Here is a 22,137-nt window from a genome sequence, read left to right on the forward strand (position 1 = left end):
GAAAAAAGAAGTTTTGTGAAAGGAATTAAGTTACATGCAGAACACATGTGTAAGCACATGCACGCACACACACAAACTAAACAACCATTCCATCAGTTCCCTGCCCACTGCCATGGTTTTGACATAATGCGTATCAGGGGATAGATGTGTGTGGAGTCTTCTGGTCATCTTCCTGGGGAATTATAGCGTAGCAAGTAGGTACTTCACAAATTCTCACTGCAATTCTTGTATCATGTGGTGTTACACTATTAAATAGTCGTATCCTGGTAACATTCATTCACTTAATATTGATTAAGCACCTACCAAGTTGCAAGCCTTGTGCTGGATGCTAAATAGTGAATAAGACAGAGATCATGAGTAGACCATTTTCTGATATTCTTTTAAGTGAGATAAAGTTATGCCTTTTAGAGGCAGAAATAACATATCAAAATTTGCATGACTATACTTGAAATATGTTGTAAAAAGTTAAAGGAGTAAAAAGTTAGCTACAGATCTTGAAAAAAAAAAACTGTGTAGGTAAGTTACCATCTCTACAACATATAAATTCAGAAGTTCTGTTGTGTCAATATTCTGTCATCTGTTAATGACATCATACTCACATGTCTTCAGAATCAGAAGCTCCTTCTTTACTGTGCTCATCTTCAATTTCATCTATTTCCAGATTGTCTTGACGTATGTCTCCTACAGTGGGAACATCCATCAGTGTTCTGAACAGCTTTGAGAGATCTGGAAGTGAACATGTCCTCAACATCTAAAAAAAAGTCAGCAGATTTCTTAGTATGAGTAAGATAATTAGAAAATTAAAAAATTAGAAAATCAGACTTAATAATAATTTTGTTAATTATTAGATATATGATGTATCATATATGAAGGGCTGATTTGTCCAAGGTGAAAACTAATCCTCTTGAATCTGAGTGAGGAAACTAAATTTGCGAGTTATGTTTGGGTTTCAACATAAAGTCACCTTTGGAAGGTAGGCAGAGATGTGTATTTGGGATGTCCATGTGGGATGGAATGGGAAATCTGTCAGGAACCAGGCCGTGCTAGAAACCGCCAACTCGCTCCTTCTCACTCACGGTCCATATTGACCCACTTTTACCGTATCTCTGTTAAGTCATCCTTTAGCCCGGATCCTGTGGTGAGTTAGTCTGAAGCGTGGATAAGAACCACTATACATAATTGGTGGTTCTTCGTATCACTTTATCACTGGGGATTGCTGGCTAGCCAACACTAGTTAACTCAGGGGCCTCAACTTAATGCAAATAGGTACATACACACACACACACACACACACACACACACACACAAAACCTAACATTGCTTCCCTGAACAACAACAGACTGTGAGTGGAGCCTTTCCCACTATGGAAGGCTAAAAGAAAGGCACTCTGACATTCATAATGAGACTCATTTTGTAATATCAGGGTGAGAAGGAACTCAGCAAACTGAGCTGAGTTTGTATACAGTTGAAGTGTTTAAATCTATATTTCTATTGAATATCCATCAACATCTTTTAGATAATACCAGGGATTTTAGGAATAGCTTTTGTCCACCAACTTTTCAACAATTAAAATGTCAATGGACAGACACGGCTATAAAACAAATACCTATTATATATGTTTTCTGGGTTAGGGTAACCCCCAAAGGATCTGTGAGACGTAAACATGACTCACTCTCACGGCCCTGATAAGAAACCTACACCAGAACGGCGACTGTGAAAACACAGTGTTTAGCATGTTAATGAAAATTTATATACTGGCCAATTTTATTGGTACAATCTGTCTGGAGAACAAAACAGGACAAATTTCCATTATTTGAACATAATTTACATATTATAGCACTCAAGAGGAAAAATGATTACAAACTACAAGATGGTGAAGACACAATGCTTGTTAAAGCACTTAATAATAGTACTGGAAGTATTTCTTTTGCTGACTCTTCTACTGTCAGCAGAATTTATGCTTGACTTGTTTATTATTTTAATGATTTGAACCATGTATATTATAAACCGAGCCCTGGAAAATCATCTCAATTCTAATTTATTCCTTTCACTAATAAAAATAACTTTCATAACTGAACATAAAATAACAGTCAGACAGAAAGAAATTTCAAGTGGTATGTAATTTGACAACCTTTCTCTCAGAATGGATTTGCACACCTATCAATCCAATAGCTATCTGCACTATATTAAAAATCATTTGTTTGTAGTCTTCTTTGATAGACTGTTAAAGCTTTAAATAGGATATTCATCTTCAGTCAGAAAATTTTATGTAAGAAAACTTTTAGTTCTATAATTCAAATTCTACTAAGTCTTTCATGTTGTTAAAGTAATATTCTATGGTTTTAACATTCATAGAAAGAGGTCTTCCTGAAAACAGCTATCTATAACATGTTGCCTGAGATTTTTATTTATAGTCAAACTAGTTTTTTTCTAGATTCTTTATAGCATGATTTTACACAGCTAGCATTTGGTGCCATTATAAATCAAGCAGGAGAGCAATTTTTTAGAACACTTTAAAACATTTTTTTAAAATATGCTTCCTGTAGACTATTTTTTATTGTTGGCTTATTTTTTTTTTCTCAAAACTGAAGAGAGCCACATAAGACAGTAAATTAATTTTATTTTATTTTTATTTTTTGTATTTTTCTGAAGTGAGAAGCAGAGAGGCAGAGAGACAGACTCTCTCAGGTGCCTGACCATGATCTGGCAAGTCCACTAAGGGGCGATGCTCTGCCCATCTGGGGCATTGCTTCGTTGTAACCGGAGCCATTCTAGTAACTGAGGCAGAGGCCATGGAGCCATCCTCAGTGCCTGGGCCAACTTTGCTGCAATGGAGCCTTGGCTGCAGGAGGGGAAGAAAGAGATAGAGAGAAAGGAGAGGGTGGAGAAGCAGATGGGCGCTTCTCCTGTGTGCCCTGGCTGGGAATGAACCCGGGACTTCCATATTCCTGGCCGATTCTCTACCACTGAGCCAAACAGCCAGGGCGACAGTAAATGAATTAACACTAGTTGCACTAATAGAGCTACACATGAAATTCTACTTGAAAAACTATCAACTCACTTTTTCATCTGTAGTATTTTTCACATAAAATTATGGATCAGTAATACTTTGGTTATACTACAAAATGGTTTATGATGAGCACATTTGACCTCTGCTTACTGGAATTAAACTATAACATTGTGCCCTCAAAATAGCTTCCACAAATATTTGCTTATTTCAACCCATAAACTAGGTTAAAAATGAATTAAAAACACTAAACAATTGTAAGCACTTACCAAAGGCAAAAATTATAAACATTATCTAAGAATTGATATTTTAGCAAATCAAAAGAAAGACCTTTAAGGAGGTTCTGAATTATAGATTAATATTTCCCCCCATCTTGCATTTGTTAAAACAAGAAAAGAAATTCTCAAGTTTTTACAAAGGTCAGTTTTCCACTCCACCCCCGAGATGAAAAAGTTATCAGTGGCACACATCTGGTCTCTGTCCACCTAACACTTTCCCTAAAAGTGAGGAAGAGTTAAAGGGAAGGACAAATAGCTTTACCATTTGGCAACACACATTCTGTTCTTACATAAGTCAGATCATAGGAAGATCACATCTTTAAACTGTTCTATTTTGACCTAAGGGAAATTTTCCTTTAGTAATCTTCTTTTAAGTGTTATACTCTCAGTTTTATCAAGTCATTCTTTACAAATACCTTGGGAAAGCTGCTACTTCATTTACAGTGTTTGTCAGAAACAATGCAACCCAGAAACAATACAAGTATAGATAAAATGAAAATATCCTTTCAAAATGAAAGTGAAATAAAAATATTTTAAATTTTATTTTTAAATTATGATACAGCAGAAAAAATGGAATTTGTGGTCATTAAAGACGTTATGAGACTGACAATATAACAAGATGCTATTTTTGTAGTATTATTAGTTGTAATAATCTTACAATACATATTACATAGAAAAGCAGGTTAAAAATGAGTTTGCATATAACCAACATTGGTAAAAAGTAATATATGAAAAGTAACCTAACAAAATGGTATGTGATTTATTTATATTTTTAAATTCTCTATAGAGATAATGTTCTAATTTCTTATTAAGAAAAAAATCAGCCTGATCAGGTGGTGGCACAGGGGATAAAGCATCGGCCTAGGCTTCAGAGGACCCAGGTTTGAAACCCCGAGGTCACTTGCTTGAGCGCAGGCTCATCTGGCTTGAGCACAGGTTCCCCAGCTTGAGTGCAGGGTCGCTGGCTTGAGCGTGGGATCATAGACATGACCCCCTGGTCACTGGCTTGAGCCCAAAAGTCGCTGGCTTGAAGCCCAAGGTTGCTGGCTTGAGCAAGGGGTCACTGGCTCGGCTGGAGGCCCCCAGTCAACGCATATATAAGAAAGTGATCAATGAACAACTAAAGTGTCACAATGAAGAACTGATACTTCTCATCTCTCTCACTTCCTGTCTGTGACTAATCTGCCCCTCTGTCTCCCTGTCTCTTTCACACATACACACAAAAAAAATCAGTTACATACTCAGCAAGTGAGAAAAGAGATTTGAAAAACTTTTTTTTTGTATTTTTTCAAAGTTAGAAGCGGGGCAGACAGACAGACTCCCACATGCACCCGACTGGGATCCACCTGGCATGCCCACCAGGGGGAGATGCTCTTCCCCACTGGGGTGTTGCTCTGTTGCCACCGGAGCCATTCTAGCACCTGAGGCAGAGGCCATGGAGCCATCCTCAGTGCCCAGGCCAACTTGCTCCAATGGAGCCTTGGCTGCAGGAGGGGAAGAGAGAGACAGAGAGGAAGGAGAGGGGGAGGGGTGGAGAAGCAGATGGGCACTTCTCCTGTGTGTCCTGGTCAGGAATCAAATTTGGGACTTCCTCATGCTGGGCCGATGCCTTATTGCTGAGCCAACCGGCCAGGACTGAAAAACTTTTATCAGAAAGTGTGCATAAACACCTATTAATATTTGTACAAATTAGGCAATATAGCACTTCTATACATTTAAGATATATTGCTTTAACATTAGTCTCATACTAAAACTGGAAGTTTGGTAGGGTAGTGGGAAAGAAAGATAGTGTAAGACAGTGTAAGAGGGTCTTTTGCTAAATAAAAGAAAACCCTATAAAAAGAACAGAGAGCCAGTAAAACAGTCTTAAACAGTCTTTATCCTGTTCATTTCAGTATCCCAGAGGATAAAATGGAGGTTTTTTGTTGTTTTTGTAAATTGTTTTGATGTGTGTCTGAGGATATGTGTTTGTGTTTTTAAGGGATTAAAACTCAGTATTATGGTTAATCAAAGAAAAACAGTCCATAAAAATGTTCTCAGATTAACAACATTTTCCACATGAGGAGCATACTTGCCTTTGGGTTGTTTGCATCAAATAAACCAGTTGAAAGTCCAATCAGCAAGGAATTCTTGTTTTTATTTTTTGGTGGTGAATCAGAGCGAGATCGAAGTGGAAAGGATTCCTCTGGTGAACAGAGAGCTGATTGAATTTGAGAGACGATATTCAAGTGTTTGGAATGAACCACTTTATGGAAAAATGGTTCTGGTTGAATAGACATATCTCCATCACATTTAGAGTGCTGAGAATCATCTATTTCAGGTTCTGTGGTATAAAGCAAAGATTATGTGGTAAGTTTATGTAGTACTTAAATAAAAATTCTAAGTTATATTGATAAGGCACAGTATTTAACAATAATTCTAGCAAAAAAAATTCATGTCTATCAGAAAAACAAAATAAAAATATATGCAGCAGTCATCACTTAATGTTGTCAATAGGTTCTGCAACTTTAATCCAAACAACATACACCAAAACCAATTCTACGGTATGCTAATTGAAATAAACAGTGTTAAGTTCCTTCTACATCTTATCAATGTTACAATAAAGTGACATGGAACAAAATGACGTTATTAGAGGACCTGTTATATGTGATTATACTACCTTGTAAATAATCTTTAACAGAATATAATGCTTCATTTTCAGAAAGCAAGATTTAACGTATATACCTCTATCACATTGGAAGTTCTAAAATGTACACACAAATGTAAGAAAATGTGAAGAAACACTGTTTAGACACTTATATTTACTTTCTTTTTATCCTTGTTCCTATAGGTTAGAAAAAAGTATACTTTTATTTTTTATTTCTTATATTTTAATTAATACTATTGAAAACAAGAAGACAATTTGTTGAATGTCCTTAGTATACTGGCTTAGTTTTGGGAAGCAATTCTTTTAATTTTGCATATTCAGTCAAATAACAGACCTAATAGTTTCATTGCTCACATTGTCAAACAATCCAGGCTTATAAATGCAGGGTACAGTGCTCTATGCCTATTACATTTTTTTAAATGATTGAGGTGACTGATGAGGAATGTTCTCTATTAATATATTGTTCAAATAAAACAGGTTAGTGTTAACAACCTTCCAGAAAGTAATTAGACCAATACAATGATGCTTACCAACTTCACTAAGTTGATCCACATTGCTTGAGATTCCATCTTTAGAAATTTCATTTTGCTGAATGGTGATGCTATCTTCAAATCTGCCATGGATAGATACAATAGTTTTAAAAATACCCCACAGTTTAATAGAAATAACACTCTCAAATACAAAATAAAATACAACTCAAGTTCACTAGCATGCTGTGATCCCTCTTCCAAATATTTTTCTCATTTACATATATACTTGCTCTCATTAAGTACAATGTCTTTTTTATCCTGTTCAAACCTTTGTCAATCTTAATCATTCACAACAACCAGCCTTACCATTTCCTAGAACAGTGATTCCCAAAGTATGCCCCATAGATATAAGCAACACACACAGAAACTTGTTAGAAATACAAATTCTCAGTCCCCACAAAAAACCCATTAATCAGAAACTTTGGGGGATAAGGTTAAGCCATTTATTTTAATATATCCCAAAGCAATTCTACTGCTTGTTCATGTCTGAGAATCACTACTTTGAGCAATATAAATGTCCCTTAACAGTAGAGAATATAAAGTAATTATGATACAGTAATACTATAAAATATCATGTTTAAAAAATGAAGCAAAAATCTATATGAACTGATATGGAACAATAGTTAAGATATATTATTAAAGTAAGCAAAGCAATTTGCAGGCCAATTTGTATTAAATGGTATTAAGTTAGATTTTGAAAAAAAAAAGGTGTGTAGCAAAGTAAAAAGAATAGCATGATATGCACAAACAATGTTTTAACCCTCAAAGGGAGCACATCAATTGAGGACAAAAGGTAAATAAACTAAATTTTCATTTCAAAATAGTTAGAAATTAAATTCAGGTATTATACTTTTAACAAAAATTTAAGGACTAGAAGAATATATTCCAAATGGGACCAGTCATTTATCTCTGGGGATTTGGTTTATAGACAGTTTTTATTTTCTTAATACTTTTAATCCATCTCAAATTTAAGTAGTTTTAAATTTTTTAGTTTTAAGTTTTGAACAATTTTTTATTTTTATTCTTAATCACACAAGTAATACATTTCTTAATTCAAAACATAATATTCCTGGGCACAGAATTATTGTATGCTGCAGAAACTGCACTCCCAGGTGAACCCTCGAAAAAACTGAATACAGGGATTTGAATGAAAATGTTCGTACACAAATGTTCACAAAATTACTATTAACAAGAGCGGAAGGCAGAAACAACCCTGGAAATGACCCACCATCATCTGCTGAGTGGATAAAAATGTATGCTATATTCTTCATATAATGGAATATTGTTTGGCCATATAAAAGAAATAAAGTACTTTTACATGCTACAACATAGATGAACTGTGAAAACATGATGCTAAGTAAAAGATACAAAAAGCCACATATTGTATGATTTTCATATGAAATGACCAGAATAGGCAAATCCATCGAGACAGAAAGTACATTAGTGGCTGCTGGGAGCTGAGGGACGGGAAGGTGGGGCATAGCTGTTTACTGGGAGCAGGGTTTCCTTTCGGGGTGATGAAGATATTCTGGAACCACCCAGAAATAATAGCTGCGAATGTACTACATGCTACTGAATTGTACATTTTAAAATAGTTAAAATGATAAACTTACGTTATCTAAATTTACCTTAAAAAAAAAAGGGCTGTTTCTTTTAGGATACACCTAACCACTCAAATCCCAGTTTCCCTTGCTATTATCAGTTTGATGGACATCTGATCATACTTTCCCTTTAAATCACATACATATATATGTCCTTGAGTACTTACATAATAATATTTACATAGAATTATCAGTGTTATTCTAATAAATGGAATTGCTTATTTATTCAATATAATTTTATTAGTCACTCAATATTTTGACATATTTTTATATAAACAGAGACCCTAAACACTGTTTTTTTACCACTGGCCTGTAGATGGGCCCACCAGAAATTTTGTGCCAGTCTGCAAAAGAGCCAACCGCCCTGATGTGTAAGAAGATTATAGACCCAATGATCTTAGCTGAATTTTCTTATGCTCAGGGCGATTTCTGCCTTAGCTGTCCCCAAAATAATTCTCTTAGTCTCACCAGTCCCCAAGTGTAAAAAAGTTGAAACCCACTGCAAACCAAGATACTATTTCTTACCTAGCAGACTGACAAAAATAAAAACTCTGATAACAAAATTTTTGCAAGGTTATGGGGAAAATAAGATGTTTATACATCCTTTCTTAGAGCATAAATTAGTACAAAGCCTGGGGAGAACAATAATTGAATTACAAAGGAAATTTATCAAAATGCAATTGACCCAGCAATTATACAGCTATGTCTCTTTTCTATAGACATACTTATAGTTATGCAAAATGACCATAATAAAAGGCTATTACAGCATCATTTGTAACACGATTTCATATAGAAGACACTGAGTTGTGGTATATTGAGATAATGAAATAATAAGTAGCCATAAAATAAAAGAGGAAGCATTGTATGTATTAATATGAAAAATATTCCCAGATTACTAAAAATAAAAAAGGTGGAAAATACTATGTACATTATACTAACCACATCACTTAAAAGGGAGGTGAAGTATATATTGGTTTGTGCTTACGTACATATTAAAAATATCTGGAAGGAGGAGAGAGTGAGAATTTCCTGGATGGCGGTAGAGGTAGGAAAGAGACTTTTTTATTTTGTCTTTATATACTTGTTGATCTCTGAACCATACGAGGGTAACAGAATGACATAAATGTAATACCCCAAAATTAAGTTATTTTTATAAAGTATTATAATAATAGGATATAGTGTAATATTACATTACTACGGTATTTCTTAAAAGGAAATGACAAAAGGGGACCCAGGTTTTGATATGTAAAAAAGAGTTAACATACTCAGTTTCCTTTGTTTCTTTAATTTCACTAATCCATACATCAATAATAGTGCAAGGCAAGCCACCATCTTTGCTTGCTTCCTTTGGCTCTTGTAGAACTTCTGTTTCCAAATCACCTGGTTCTGAAAAGCAAAAACATTATAAAAATGTCTGAAAGCAAAATAAGATTAGAGAAAATGGAATAAATTTCTATAAATTATCATCTTAGGCTAATATATTAATTGTAACAGAAAAAAAGTAAATGTTTTTATCTACAGATCATCTTATTGTGTTAACTCTCTAGTTCAGCTGTTTTTGACATGATAGAATTTTGCTTTTGCATTTTTCACTGCAATAAAAATCTGAAAAGAAATATTGTACACTGTATTTTCATTAGTATATAAAATTTTCTTTCTTGAAACTTCAGTAATAAACAAGCTTTTAAAGAAGTATTAATAGTTTAAAATAACAATACCTGTGGTTAGAAACAAGGAAGAAAAACATACTGCAATATCATGGATTGGTGAGTGACAGGAAAGTTTAATCAGCAAAATCTATCTTTCAACAACCAAAAAAGAAAAAAAAATCCTATTACCTACACTTTTACAATGATATTGAGAACATTATTGAAGTGCACTAAATCTAATTTCCTAGACCTTCAAATAATTAATAACCAGGGTACTATGTCTGTTTTCTGGCAGTGGCTAATTTTCTTCTTGGTTGGTATTTTCTGCAAATAAACAACTTCTCTTTTTCCTCTCCAATTCAGGTATCAGTGCTATCTTGTTTAAGCCACCATCATCTCCCTTTTTTACCAGAAATACAGGTACTCTTTATTTCTGGATTTTAAAAGTTTCTGATTAGCTATCATATGTAGAAAGATAACTGATTTTGTATCAATCCTTAAAGTTTTTATCTTTTATTCAAAGGATTTTTGGGACACTCATATACAAGGTAAGCACTTGGGGGGAACCTTTTTTATTTACTTTTTATGAACAATTGTTGTCTAGCACTTTTTAATTTTTTCCCCATTTTTTAAAATTTATTTATTAAATTTAATGCAGTGACATTGATAAATCAGGGTACTTATGTTGAAAGAAAACATCTCTAGATTATTTTTAATTTGATTGTGCTGTGTACCCCTCCCCCAAAGTTAAATTGTCTTCTGTCACCTTCTTTCTGGTTTTCTTGTGCCCCTCCCCTCCCCCAACCCCTCTCTCCTTCTTCGCCCCATCCCCTCTCCCCCCACCCCCCACCCCTGTTGACATCACATTCTTGTTCATGTCTCTGAGTCTCATTTTTATGTCCCTTCTATGTATGGATTCATATAGTTCTTAGTTTTTTTTCTGATTTACTTATTTCACTCTGTATAATGTTATCAAGGTCCATCCATGTTATTGTAAATGATCCGATGTCATCATTTCTTATGGCTGAGTAGTATTCCATAGTATATATGTACCAAAGCTTTTTAATCCACTCGTCCTCTGACGGACACTTGGGCTGTTTCCAGATCTTTGCTATTGTGAACAATGCTGCCAGAAACATGGGGGTGCATTTCTCCTTTTGGAGCCGTTCTGTGGTGTCCTTGGGGTATATTCCTAAAAGTGGGATAGCTGGGTCAAAAGGCAGTTCGATTTTCAGTTTTTTGAGGAATCTCCATACTGTTTTCCACAGTGGCTGCACCATTCTGCATTCCCACCAGCAGTGCAGGAGGGTTCCCTTTTCTCCACATCCTCACCAGCACTTATTCTGTGTTGTTTTGTTGATGAGTGCCATTCTGGCTGGTGTGAGGTGATATCTCATTGTGGTTTTAATTTGCATTTCTCTAATTAGTGATGTTAGCATTTTTTCATATGCCTATTGGCCATCTGTATGTCCTCTTTGGAGAAGTGTCTATTCATCTCTTTTGCCCATTTTTGGATTGCACTGTTTGTCTTCCTGGTGTTGAGATTTACAAGTTCTTTATAAATTTTGGTTATTAACCCCTTATCAGACGTATTATCAAATATGTTCTCCCATTGTGTAGTTTGTCTTTTTATTCTGTTCTTGTTGTCTTTAGCAGTGCAAAAGCTTTTTAGTTTGATATAGTCCCATTTGTTTATCCTGTCTTTTATTTCACTTGCCCGTGGAGATAAATCAGCAAATATATTGCTCCGAGAGATGTCGGAGAGCTTACTGCCTATGTTTTCTTCTAAGATGCTTATGGATTCACGGCCTACATTTAAGTCTTTTATCCATTTTGAGTTTATTTTTGTGAGTGGTGTAAGCTGGTGATCTAGTTTCATTTTTTTGCAGGTAGCTGTCCAATTTTCCCAACACCATTTGTTGAAGAGGCTGTCTTTACTCCATTGTATTTCCTTACCTTCTTTGTCAAATATCAGTTGTCCATAGAACTGTGGGTTTATTTCTGGGTTCTCTGTTCTGTTCCTTTGATCTATATGCCTGTTCTTATGCCAGTACCAGGCTGTTTTGAGTACAATGGCCTTGTAGTATAACTTGATATCAGGAAGTGTGATACCTCCCACTTTATTCTTCTTTTTTAAGATTGCTGAGGCTATTTGTGTTCTCTTTTGGTTCCATATAAACTTTTGGAATATGTGGTCTATATCTTTGAAGTATGTCATTGGTATTTTAATTGGTATTGCATTGAATTTATAGATTGCTTTGGGTAAAATAGACATTTTAATGATGTTTATTCTTCCTAACCATGAGCACGGTATATGCTTCCACTTGTTTGTATCTTCCTTGATTTCTTTTATCAGTGCTTTGTAATTTTCCGAGTACAAGTCTTTAGTCTCCTTGGTTAAGTTTACTCTCTAGGTACTTTATTTTTTTGGCTGTAATTGTGAAAGGGATTGTTTCCTTAATTTCTCTTTTTGACTGTTCATTGTTGGCGTATAAAAATGCCTCTGATTTCTGAGTATTGATTTTATATCCTGCCACTTTGCTGAATTCATTTATCAGGTCCAGTAGCTTTTTGACTGAGACTTTAGGGTTTTCTATATACAATATCATATCATCTGCAAATAATGATAGTTTTACTTCTTCTTTTCCAACTTGAATGCCTTTTATTTCTTCTTCTTGTCTGATTGCTGTGGCTAGGACTTCCAGGACTATGTTAAATAAGAGTGGTGAAAGGGGGCACCCCTGCCTTGTTCCTGATCTTAAGGGGATTGCTTTTAAATTTTGCCCATTGAGTATGATGTTGGCTGTGGGTTTCTCATAGATGGCTTTTATCATGTTGAGGTATGTTCCCTGTATTCCCACTTTACTGAGAGTTTTTTTTTTTTTTTTTTTTTTTTTTTTTTTAAAGAATTTTTTTTTTAAATTTTTTTATTTATTCATTTTAGAGAGGCAAGGGAGAGACAGAGAGAGAGAGAAGGGGGGAGGAGCTGGAAGCATCAACTCCCATATGTGCCTTGACCAAGCCAACCCAGGGTTTTGAACTGGCGACCTCAGCATTTCCAGGTCGACACTCTATCCCCTGTGCCACCACAGGTCAGGCTTACTGAGAGTTTTGATCATGAATGGGTGCTGGATTTTATCAAATGCTTTTTCTGCATCTATTGAAATTATCATATGGTTTTTCTCCTTCTTTTTGTTTATGTGATGAATCACATTGATTGATTTACGAATATTGTATCAGCTTTGCCTCTCCAGAATAAATCCCACTTGATCACGGTGTATGATTTTTTCCATATATTGTTGGATCCGGTTTGCTAATATTTTGTTGAGGATTTTAGCATCTATATTCATCAGAGATATTGGCCTATAATTTTCTTTCTTTGTGTTGTCTTTGCCTAGTTTTGGAATCAGAATTATGCTCGCCTCATAAAAGGAGCTTGGAAGTCTTCCTTCCTCTTGAATTTTTTGAAATAGTTTGAGAAGGATAGGAGTTAGTTCTTCTTTGAATATTTGGTAGATTTCCGTTGTGAAGCAATCGGGCCCCGGACTTTTCTTTGTTGGGAGTTTTTTGATAACTATTTCAATCTCATTTGTTGTAATTGGTCTGTTTAGGTTTTCTGATTCTTCCAGATTGATTTTTGGAAGATTGTATGTTTCAAGGAATTTGTCCATTTCATCTAGGTTGTCTAGTTTTTTGGCATACAGTTCTTCATAGTATTTTCTTACAATATTTTGTATTTCTGTTGTGTCAGTTGTTATTTCTCTTCTCTCATTTCTAATTTTATTTATTTGAGTCCTCTCTTTTTCTTGGTGAGTCTAGTTAAAGGTTCATCAATCTTGTTTACCTTTTCAAAGAACCAGCTCCTAGTTTCATTGATCCTCTGTATTGTTTCTTTAGCCTCTATGTCATTTATTTCTGCTCTGACCTTTATTATTTCCTTCCTTCTACTACATTTGGGCTTTACTTGCTGTTCTTTTTCTAATTCTTTTAGATGCAGGGTTAAGTTGTTTATTTGAGCTTTTTCTAGCTTCTGAAAGTGTAGCACTTTTTAATTTTTAATGAACAATTGGTCTCTAGAATTGTTCCAGAATGAAATATGACTTATTCTTCAAACTATATCTGTGACTATTTTGCCTGCAAAGTCTAAAATATTTACAATATGGCTCTTTTTAGAAAAAGTTTGCTGACTCTTGTACCAGGCAGTACAGCCTCTATTCCATGCCTAACATTATTTTCTTTTTTCAAAAAAAAAGGCTTAAGATACCTACCAACTATAATGCTAATGAATAAGACAATTTAAGTTATTGTGGTGAATTAAAGATGGTCATACATATATCAAGTCTCTGAAATTTGTCTCATCTAGAGGGGGCCTCTTGTTTCCCCTTCCCTTAAATTTTGTGTGGCATTATTGCCGTGACCAACTGAGTACAGTTGAAGGCTTGCTATGCCAGTTCTAGATCTAGCCTTGAAGAGGACTGGCACTGTCCACCTTGGAGTTTGGAAGCCAAAGCCACCATGAAAGAAGTTTATTCAGGAGAAACCACATGGCAAGGACCTTGAGACTAAAATGAAGAAAAGGAACCCAGATGAGCAGGCCCAGCAGAGCCCAACCTAAACAGGGAGTGACATCATTTTTCACTCTCCAGATAGGCCCAGCTGACAGGAATACCACCAAGTGATACCACTGATGCCATGTGGAGAAGAACCTCCCCAACCCCCAACTCACAGGACTGTGACATAAAATATAATAGTCACTTTAAGCCACTAAGTTTTGAGAGTAATTTGTTTTGCAGGAACAGATAACTGAAACAACTTCCTGTCTGAAAATGGGGCGCTGATGTAAGAAAAGCCTGAAACATGAGCACCAGCTTTGGGACTGAGCAACAGGAGGAAGTTGAAAGAGCTTCAAAAAGACTGATGGTGAGAGACCAGTGAAAGAAAGGTATTGGAGGCAGGAGAAAAAGGGATTCTTATTATAAAGAGCAGAAAATTTGGATGTGAGGGCGATCTGGCTGCGACATCTGTCACTCCATTGATCGCCAGGGTTGATTCTGCTGATCTGGCTGGCTAGGCGGTGTCCCCTTCCTCCCTCCCCGCTCCATGTGCGTCCCTCCCGAAGCTGCGCGCTTGGTCGAAGAGGACGACCTTCCCCGCTAGAGGAGAGGACCGTTCTTCGGTCAAGGGTATACGAGTAGCTGCGCTCCCCTGCTAGAACCTCCAAACAAGTCTCAAGAGCAGAAAATTTGTTACCTGTGAAAACCAGGACAATAGAAAATATACTTAATAGACTCAATGGTCTAGCTAAGGAGTTATCTAAGCAGAATGTTAAAAGACCAGATAGCTTTTCTAGTAGTCTCTGATAAAGTACAAGAGAGAAACTGATTGAAGAAAGAACTGTTTAGTTTCTGAGGAGAATTTTTCAGAGAAAACCCAAGATAATCCCTTCTAGACAACCAAAGTTCCTCAAGGAAAGACAAGGTCTCAAGGCAGGCAGGAAACTTAGGGTGGTAAAATCTGATCTCAGGGGAAAGGTGAAGTAAAAGGTGTGGCCAGAGGACCTGTTTTGCAGAGAAATATTTATTTTATTTTATTTTATTTTATTTTTTTCAGAGACAGAGAGGGAGAGTCAGAGAGAGGGATAGATAGGGACAGACAGACAGGAACAGAGAGAGATGAGAAGCATCAATCATCAGTTTTTCATTGCGACACCTTAGTTGTTCATTGATTGCTTTCTCATATGTGCCTTGACCGTGGGGCTACAGAAGACTGAGTAACCCCTTGCTCAAGCCAGTGACCTTGGGTCCAAGCTGGTGAGCTTTGCTCAACCCAGATGAGCCCACGCTCAAGCTGGTGACCTCGGGGTCTCGAATCTGGGTCCTCCACATCCAAGTCTGATGCTCTATCCACTGTGTCACCGCCGCAGAGAAATATTTAAAGGCATGTATTACAGTCTCTCTCTACAGGGCAAAAGGATTTCTGTAAATCTCAAGTGAACTGTCTCACAGATCCTCCTTAAAGTAGAAAAGGGCCAGTCTCCAAAATGAATAAACAAACAGAATGGTTTTGTCAAATGTAGTGAAAATCAGTTACATTCATACAAACCTCCCAAATTTATTAAGAAAATTCTACTTGCAGAAGCAGGATCAGAGAAAAGAAACAGCTCGAAAGAGAAGAGCCCTCGAGGATGACTTCTGGAGCAAGGGAGGCAGGCTGACAATACTATTCCGGGCTGGACTTCAGAACTTCTATGGACCCGTGATTGCTATGTACTTCCCATTTTTCTTGTTTTTGTAAAAGAGTTTTTATTCCTGTTTCACCATTATATGGTAAGTGTATGAAAGGCAACTTTTTTTTTAATTGCTGGACAGTACCTATACTCAGAGAACTAAACCCAAGAAATTCATCTGTACATAGACCTGACATTAACAACATATTTATTTATTTATTTATTTACTTACTTATTTATTTTTGAGAGAGAGAGAAAGAGAGAGAGAGCAAGCGCGCGCGCACCAGCGATAGGTACAGCAGGAAGGCAGAGAGATGAGAAGCATCAATTCTTCATTGTGGATCCTTAGTTGTTTATTGACCGCTTTCTCAATTTCTCAATTGTGCCTTGACCAGGGTGCTACAGCAGAGATAGAGTGGAGAGAGTGACCTCTTGCTCAAGCCAACAACCTTGGGCTTCTAGCCAGCAGCCTCTGGGCTCGAGCCAGCAACCATGGGGTCATATCTATGATCTCACACTCAAGAAAGCAACCCTGTGCTCAGCTGTTGAGCCTGCGCTCAAGCTGGATGAGTGTGTGCTCAAGCCGGCGACCTTGGGGTTTTGAATCTGGGTCCTCACGTCCCAGTCTGATGCTTTATCCACTGCATCACCACCTGGTCAGGCTAATAATATCTTTAGACTGAGCAAATGTCATAATAGGATGAGGCCTTGAGAAGGTATTAATGTCTTTTGCATGTAGGGGAATGTAAATAATTTTTGGCCAATCTATGACAGATTACAGAATGCTTCAAATTCTTTAACACTTCTACCTTTGAGAGGTGGGGTATGTTTTGATTCCTTGTGAATCCAGGTTGCCCTGTGACTGCTTCAACCAACCAGTGAAATATGACAAAGATGATACTATGCCAGTTTTGAGACTAGCTTTTAAGTGTACAAGCAGCTTTTACTGAAGTATCTGTGAGCCCTGAACCACCATATAAGTCAGACTATCCTGCTGGAAAGAGTGCACAGAAAGGTCTAGAAGGCACAAGAAAGAGAGGGACCTTATCCCAGCCTTCTAGTAACTTATACCAATTTGGAACCATCAGACCATCCTAGTTGAGAGCTGAATGAACCCCCACCCAAGCTATATCAGAGATAAAAGGACATAGATTTTTTAAAAAATCATAGCCCTTGCCGGATAGCTCAGTTGGTTAGAGCATCATCCCAAAGCACAGAGATAGCTGGTTCGATCCCCAGTCAGGCCATATATAGGAACAGACTGATGTTCCTGTCTTTCTCTCTCTCTTCATTCCTCTCTTGCTAACATTAATAAAAAAAATTTTTTTTAAATTTAAATATTAGCCAAGCTTTGACTCAATTCTTGACACACAAAATCATGAGATATAACAAAATGATTGCTGACACAAAGTTTTGGGACGATTTGTTGAGTGGCAATAAAAAAGCCAGACCAGTTATTAAAAGTATAAAAATAGTAAACCTAATTTAAGATGATCACCCAAACATATACATATATTTTGATGGTTTGTTTATGAAGAAGAAATCAAAATATTATTCAATTAAATATAGCTCGTTTCCCCCCCCCCCTTTTTTTTTGTATTTTTCTGAAGCTGGAAATGGGGAGGCAATCAGACAGACTCCCGCATGCGCCCGACCGGGATCCACCCGGCACGCCCACCAGGGGGCAATGCTCTGCCCATCTGGGGCGTCGCTCTGTCGCGATCAGAGCCACTCTAACGCCCGGGCCATCTTTGCTCCAATGGAGCTTCGGCTGCGGGAGGGGATGGGCGCCTCTCCTGTGTGCCCTGGCCAGGAATCGAACTCCGGACTTCCACACACCAGGCCGACGCTCTACCACTGAGCCAACCAGCCAGGGCCTAAATATAGCTCGTTTTGACCTGTTAAAACATACCATCCAAATTTCCTACTGGTTTCAATGGCACGTGTGGAGATATCTTGCTAGACTTTGGATTACTTGTCTCAACAGGAGAATCAACAGTGGCTGATGGGTTCATTTCAAGTGAAATACACTTAACTTGTTCTTCTCCAGTAATTAAGGGTTTACATTTGTCTTCTTCAGGAGAAATCTCTGAAACAATAAAAATGAAAAATCATGCTATATACATTTTCAAAGTGACTTGAATTTTCCCTGTAACAGCATTTAAAGCAAAGTTGAAAAATTGCATTCTTGGAACAGGTAATTACCAGTTAACTATGTTATATATTAGAAATAACTAATTAAGATACATAATAGCCAAATTTTATTTTAATAGTACATAATGATTTCTAGGGTGGTTAATATACAGTTTATTTTCTTTTTCCCATTTGGTAAAACGAACATGTATGTTAGAATGGTATTTTTGAGATTATTAACTAACTGTTTTTATTTCTTTCTGGTAATGGTAGTTATTTCTAATTACTCAGAAACTACATATTTTTGGTTGACGCCAGGAGAGAGGGATTTACCTTAGAACAACTCATTGCAGTTATCTAGAAAATCCCCAATCTCTCCCATTCATGCCTTGAAGATGCTACTTTGTAACTCACTGTCAGATCTTCCAACACTAATTCCATCTAATGGATTTAGTTGATTTCTATATCTACATCAATAATTCTTCCAATATCCAAGCTTCTCAGTTCCTCTCCAATGATTCACCACACGTCAGCCACTCCAATGTCATATCTTTGTGACTTTATAGTTAGCCAGTTCCTCAAAATGTGCAATGTTAAATATTCTACCTTCTAATTTCTAACATTCTATTTCTTTCTCTACTACCCCAATGCTTAAAAATGTTACTCTACCAACACCTTTTATGTACTGTTCCTCCCACGTTTTCTCTCCCCATCACCCCAATTAAAATCCACCTAAAATCTATCATTAAAATCATTCTCTTGCATATATCCTCAACTCATTGTGCTCCCACAGAAAAATCCCAACCCTGCATAAATTCAGTGTTCTGCCTACTAGGTCTGTATACACATGGCTGAAGTGGCTGGAGAAAAACAGAGAACCTTGCTTATTGGTCTCGAGTTCAATTCACATGGGCCCTTTGTGTTGCCTGAAGTCATAGTAAAACCTGCTGCTAGTTCTGTTAACTTCCTTAGGAAAGAAAGTCACATATAAGTATTTGTGAGTTTTCTACCTCTTACTTCCTCCCAGTCAACAGAGAACAAAATTAGAGTGCTGCTCATGTTCTGAAATATCTTCCCTTCACCCAGCCCATCAACAAATTGATTGTGGTAGAGGTCATGTCTGCGTTTTTGCTCATTCAGCCTTACTGTTCTGCTATAAATCATGTCTACTGAAATCAGGATCAAGAATGCCATATAGTATCACTATTAAAGATTGCTTTGCAGGATCTCACAAATGCAGCAAGAAAAAAGTAATCTAAATAAATATCGGGGAAAATATAATTCCTTATTATTGATAATAAAGCCTGCACACATGGAAGATGTACAGGTTGTATAATGTTTTAATAAAATATTAAAAAATATTTTTGAAATTTGCTAAAAGAGTAAATTTTCATTGTTCTCACCAAATATACACAATATATTAACTATGTGAGGTGATGAATATGTTAATTGGCTTGGTTGTGATAATCATTGTACAGGGTATACTTACATAAAACACCATGTTGTACATCTTAAAAATATACAATTTTTAATTTTTCAGTCATAATAAAGCTGGAAAGTGAAACAAAGACCTTATCAGACAAATAAAAGCTGAGAGAACTCATGAAGAGCAGATTTTCACTACATAAAATACTAAAGAAAGTTCTTTAGATTAAAGGAAAAATATATCAAATGGAAGTATGTAACTTCAGGAAGTGTTGGATAAAAAGCATTGTAAAGAATGAAATGTGAGTAAATGTAAACAAATATTGACTGCTTAGCAATAATAATAATGCCTTATGAGCTACAGAAGATACATGAAAATAAAAGACATAATAATAATAGTATAAAGGGATGGAAAGAAATGGAGTGATACTGTTAAAAAGACCATGCATGAGTTGATAAGGAATATAAATACTAAATTAAAGTAGATTTAAATGAGCCTTAAGATAGATTAAATAAGTATACAAATTATAATCAATAGGACCAGAACAAAAGGGTAAATGAAAAGTGTTTAACTAAAAACAAATAAAAGAGCCTGACCAAGTGGTGGAGCAGTGGATAGAGCACTGGCCTGGGACACTGAGAACCCAGAATGGAAACCCCGAGGTCGCTGGCTTGAGCACAGGCTCACCAGCTTGAGTGTGGGGGCTGTTAGCTTGAGTGTGGGGTCATAGACATGGTCACTGGCTTGAGCCCAAGATTGCTGGCTTGAGCAAGGGGTCACTTGCTCTGCTATAGCTCCCCAGTCAAGGCACATATGAGAAAGCAATCAATGAACAACTAAGGTGCTGCAATGAAGAACTGATGCTTCTCATCTCTCTCCTTTCCTGTCTGTCCTTATTTGTCTTTCTCTCTGTCTTTCTCTCTTTCACTTAAAAAAAGAGAAAAAAAATGAAACCATTGATTAATCCAAAAGGAAGAATGAAAAAAATAAAATTAATTATAAAAAAAGAACATATGGGACAAAATAAAAAACATAGCAAGATTGTACATAGATTAAAAATCAAATCATGTCATAATTATATTATACATAAATAAATTAAACAGTCAGCTTAAAAAACACAGATTGTTGGGCTGGCTTTGAGATGAGAGAACATTTAAACATAAGGAGTCAGAGAAACTAAAAGAAAGAAACTGAAAGAAAAAGATACAGAGAAAAATATATCAAGCAAACATTAACCAAAAGAATGTTTGCTGGTATGGCTACATGAGATAAAGTAGACTTTAAAGGAAGTCATGCTACTAAAGAGAAAAAAAGACATGTGATAAGAGGTCAATGCAGCAATCTAAACAATCAATGCAATAATATAAATTCTTATGCACTAAATAAGTTAGCATTCAAATATAAATTATAAATAGCAAAAATTTGATAGAATTAAAAGAAGAAAATGACAAATCCACAAAAAAGTGGAGATTTTAACATTCTTCTCTCAGTAGTTAATAAAACAGGCAGACAAAATCAGTAAAATTAGAAAAGATTTAACATCATGATTAAACAACTCAACACAGAATATATATATACACAACTACACCCAATAACTGCTAAATATACATTATTTTCAAGTGAATAGGAAACATTACCAAACAGACCATAAATTGGGTGATGAAGCATATCTCAAAATTTCAATGGACTGAAATCGCGCAGTATGATGTTCTGTGACCACAAAACAATTAGAAAGTGATAACAGAAACTTAACTAGGAAAACTCCAAAATGTTAGAAAATTAAATGCAAAATACTTGCAAATAATCCAAAGATCTTATGGGAATTACAACATAAACTGAAGGCATAATTTAAATCTTCCCACAGAGAAAATGCTAAATCCAGATGGCTTCATGAATGAATTCTTCCAAATAATCAAGAAAAAATAACACTAATCTTTCACAAAGTTTGGAAGAATATAGGAATAAAAAGGAATATTTTCCAATTTGTTTTTATAAAATCAGCAAAACCTTGATACCAAAATACCATAAGCACCTTACAAAAAAGGGAAAATTATAGACAAACACAGATCATAAATTACTTTCTGTAACAGTGATGGATATAGGAGGTATATGTTTAGAAAGGAAGAAGTCAAATGTAAAAAAAAATTCATAGCTACATCATCCATGGATCAAATATTAAAGGACTAAATAGAGAAATTCTGGGAAGATAGCAGATAGCAAAGAACATACCTTTTTTTTTTTTAAGTGTCCTTGAATCCCTCTACAAAACAGACAAATCAGGATAACAAAAGCAAATATCTATAATATTTAAACCCAATCTAGGTGACAAGGTCTCCTTGTGACCAAGCAGGGGACCTTGCCCTTCAGGTCTGCCTAGGGCTAGCTAGCAATATGTGGGTTCTTGACTTCATGCTGGAAAAACTTCCCAAGTCCAGGTGGATAGGGTGAGTAAGTTCAATACAGCTGGGGAGTGAACAAGGAAGGGCCTAGAGGAGAGGAAGCACAGGAGAGGAGAGAAGGGGCCGCTCAGGCTCACTGGGAAGGACAGAGAAAAGGGGCCTTGGAGACGGGCTCAGGGGTTATTCCAGGATGCGCTGCCCCACCCCGCTGCTCCCCTGCTTACAAGTCTAGTGAGAACGC

General features: G+C 36.2%; 1 protein-coding gene across 11 annotated transcripts in view; it reads right to left on the bottom strand.

The window, feature by feature from the left end:
• Positions 1 to 22,137, bottom strand: part of NEK1 (NIMA related kinase 1) — a 156,406-nt gene that overhangs the window by 12,577 nt on the left and 121,692 nt on the right. For all 11 annotated transcript variants that reach the window (XM_066387877.1, XM_066387881.1, XM_066387878.1 and 8 more), the window contains 5 exons: positions 17,851 to 18,027; positions 9,329 to 9,449; positions 6,463 to 6,545; positions 5,361 to 5,608; positions 600 to 751 (listed from right to left, as the gene is read on the bottom strand). In XM_066387877.1, the coding sequence (XP_066243974.1) occupies positions 600 to 751; positions 5,361 to 5,608; positions 6,463 to 6,545; positions 9,329 to 9,449; positions 17,851 to 18,027 (781 nt within the window). The remainder of the gene's footprint in view (positions 1 to 599; positions 752 to 5,360; positions 5,609 to 6,462; positions 6,546 to 9,328; positions 9,450 to 17,850; positions 18,028 to 22,137) is intronic.

Source organism: Saccopteryx leptura, chromosome 1 (genome assembly GCF_036850995.1).
Source record: "Saccopteryx leptura isolate mSacLep1 chromosome 1, mSacLep1_pri_phased_curated, whole genome shotgun sequence".
Taxonomy (NCBI): Eukaryota; Metazoa; Chordata; class Mammalia; order Chiroptera; family Emballonuridae; genus Saccopteryx; species Saccopteryx leptura.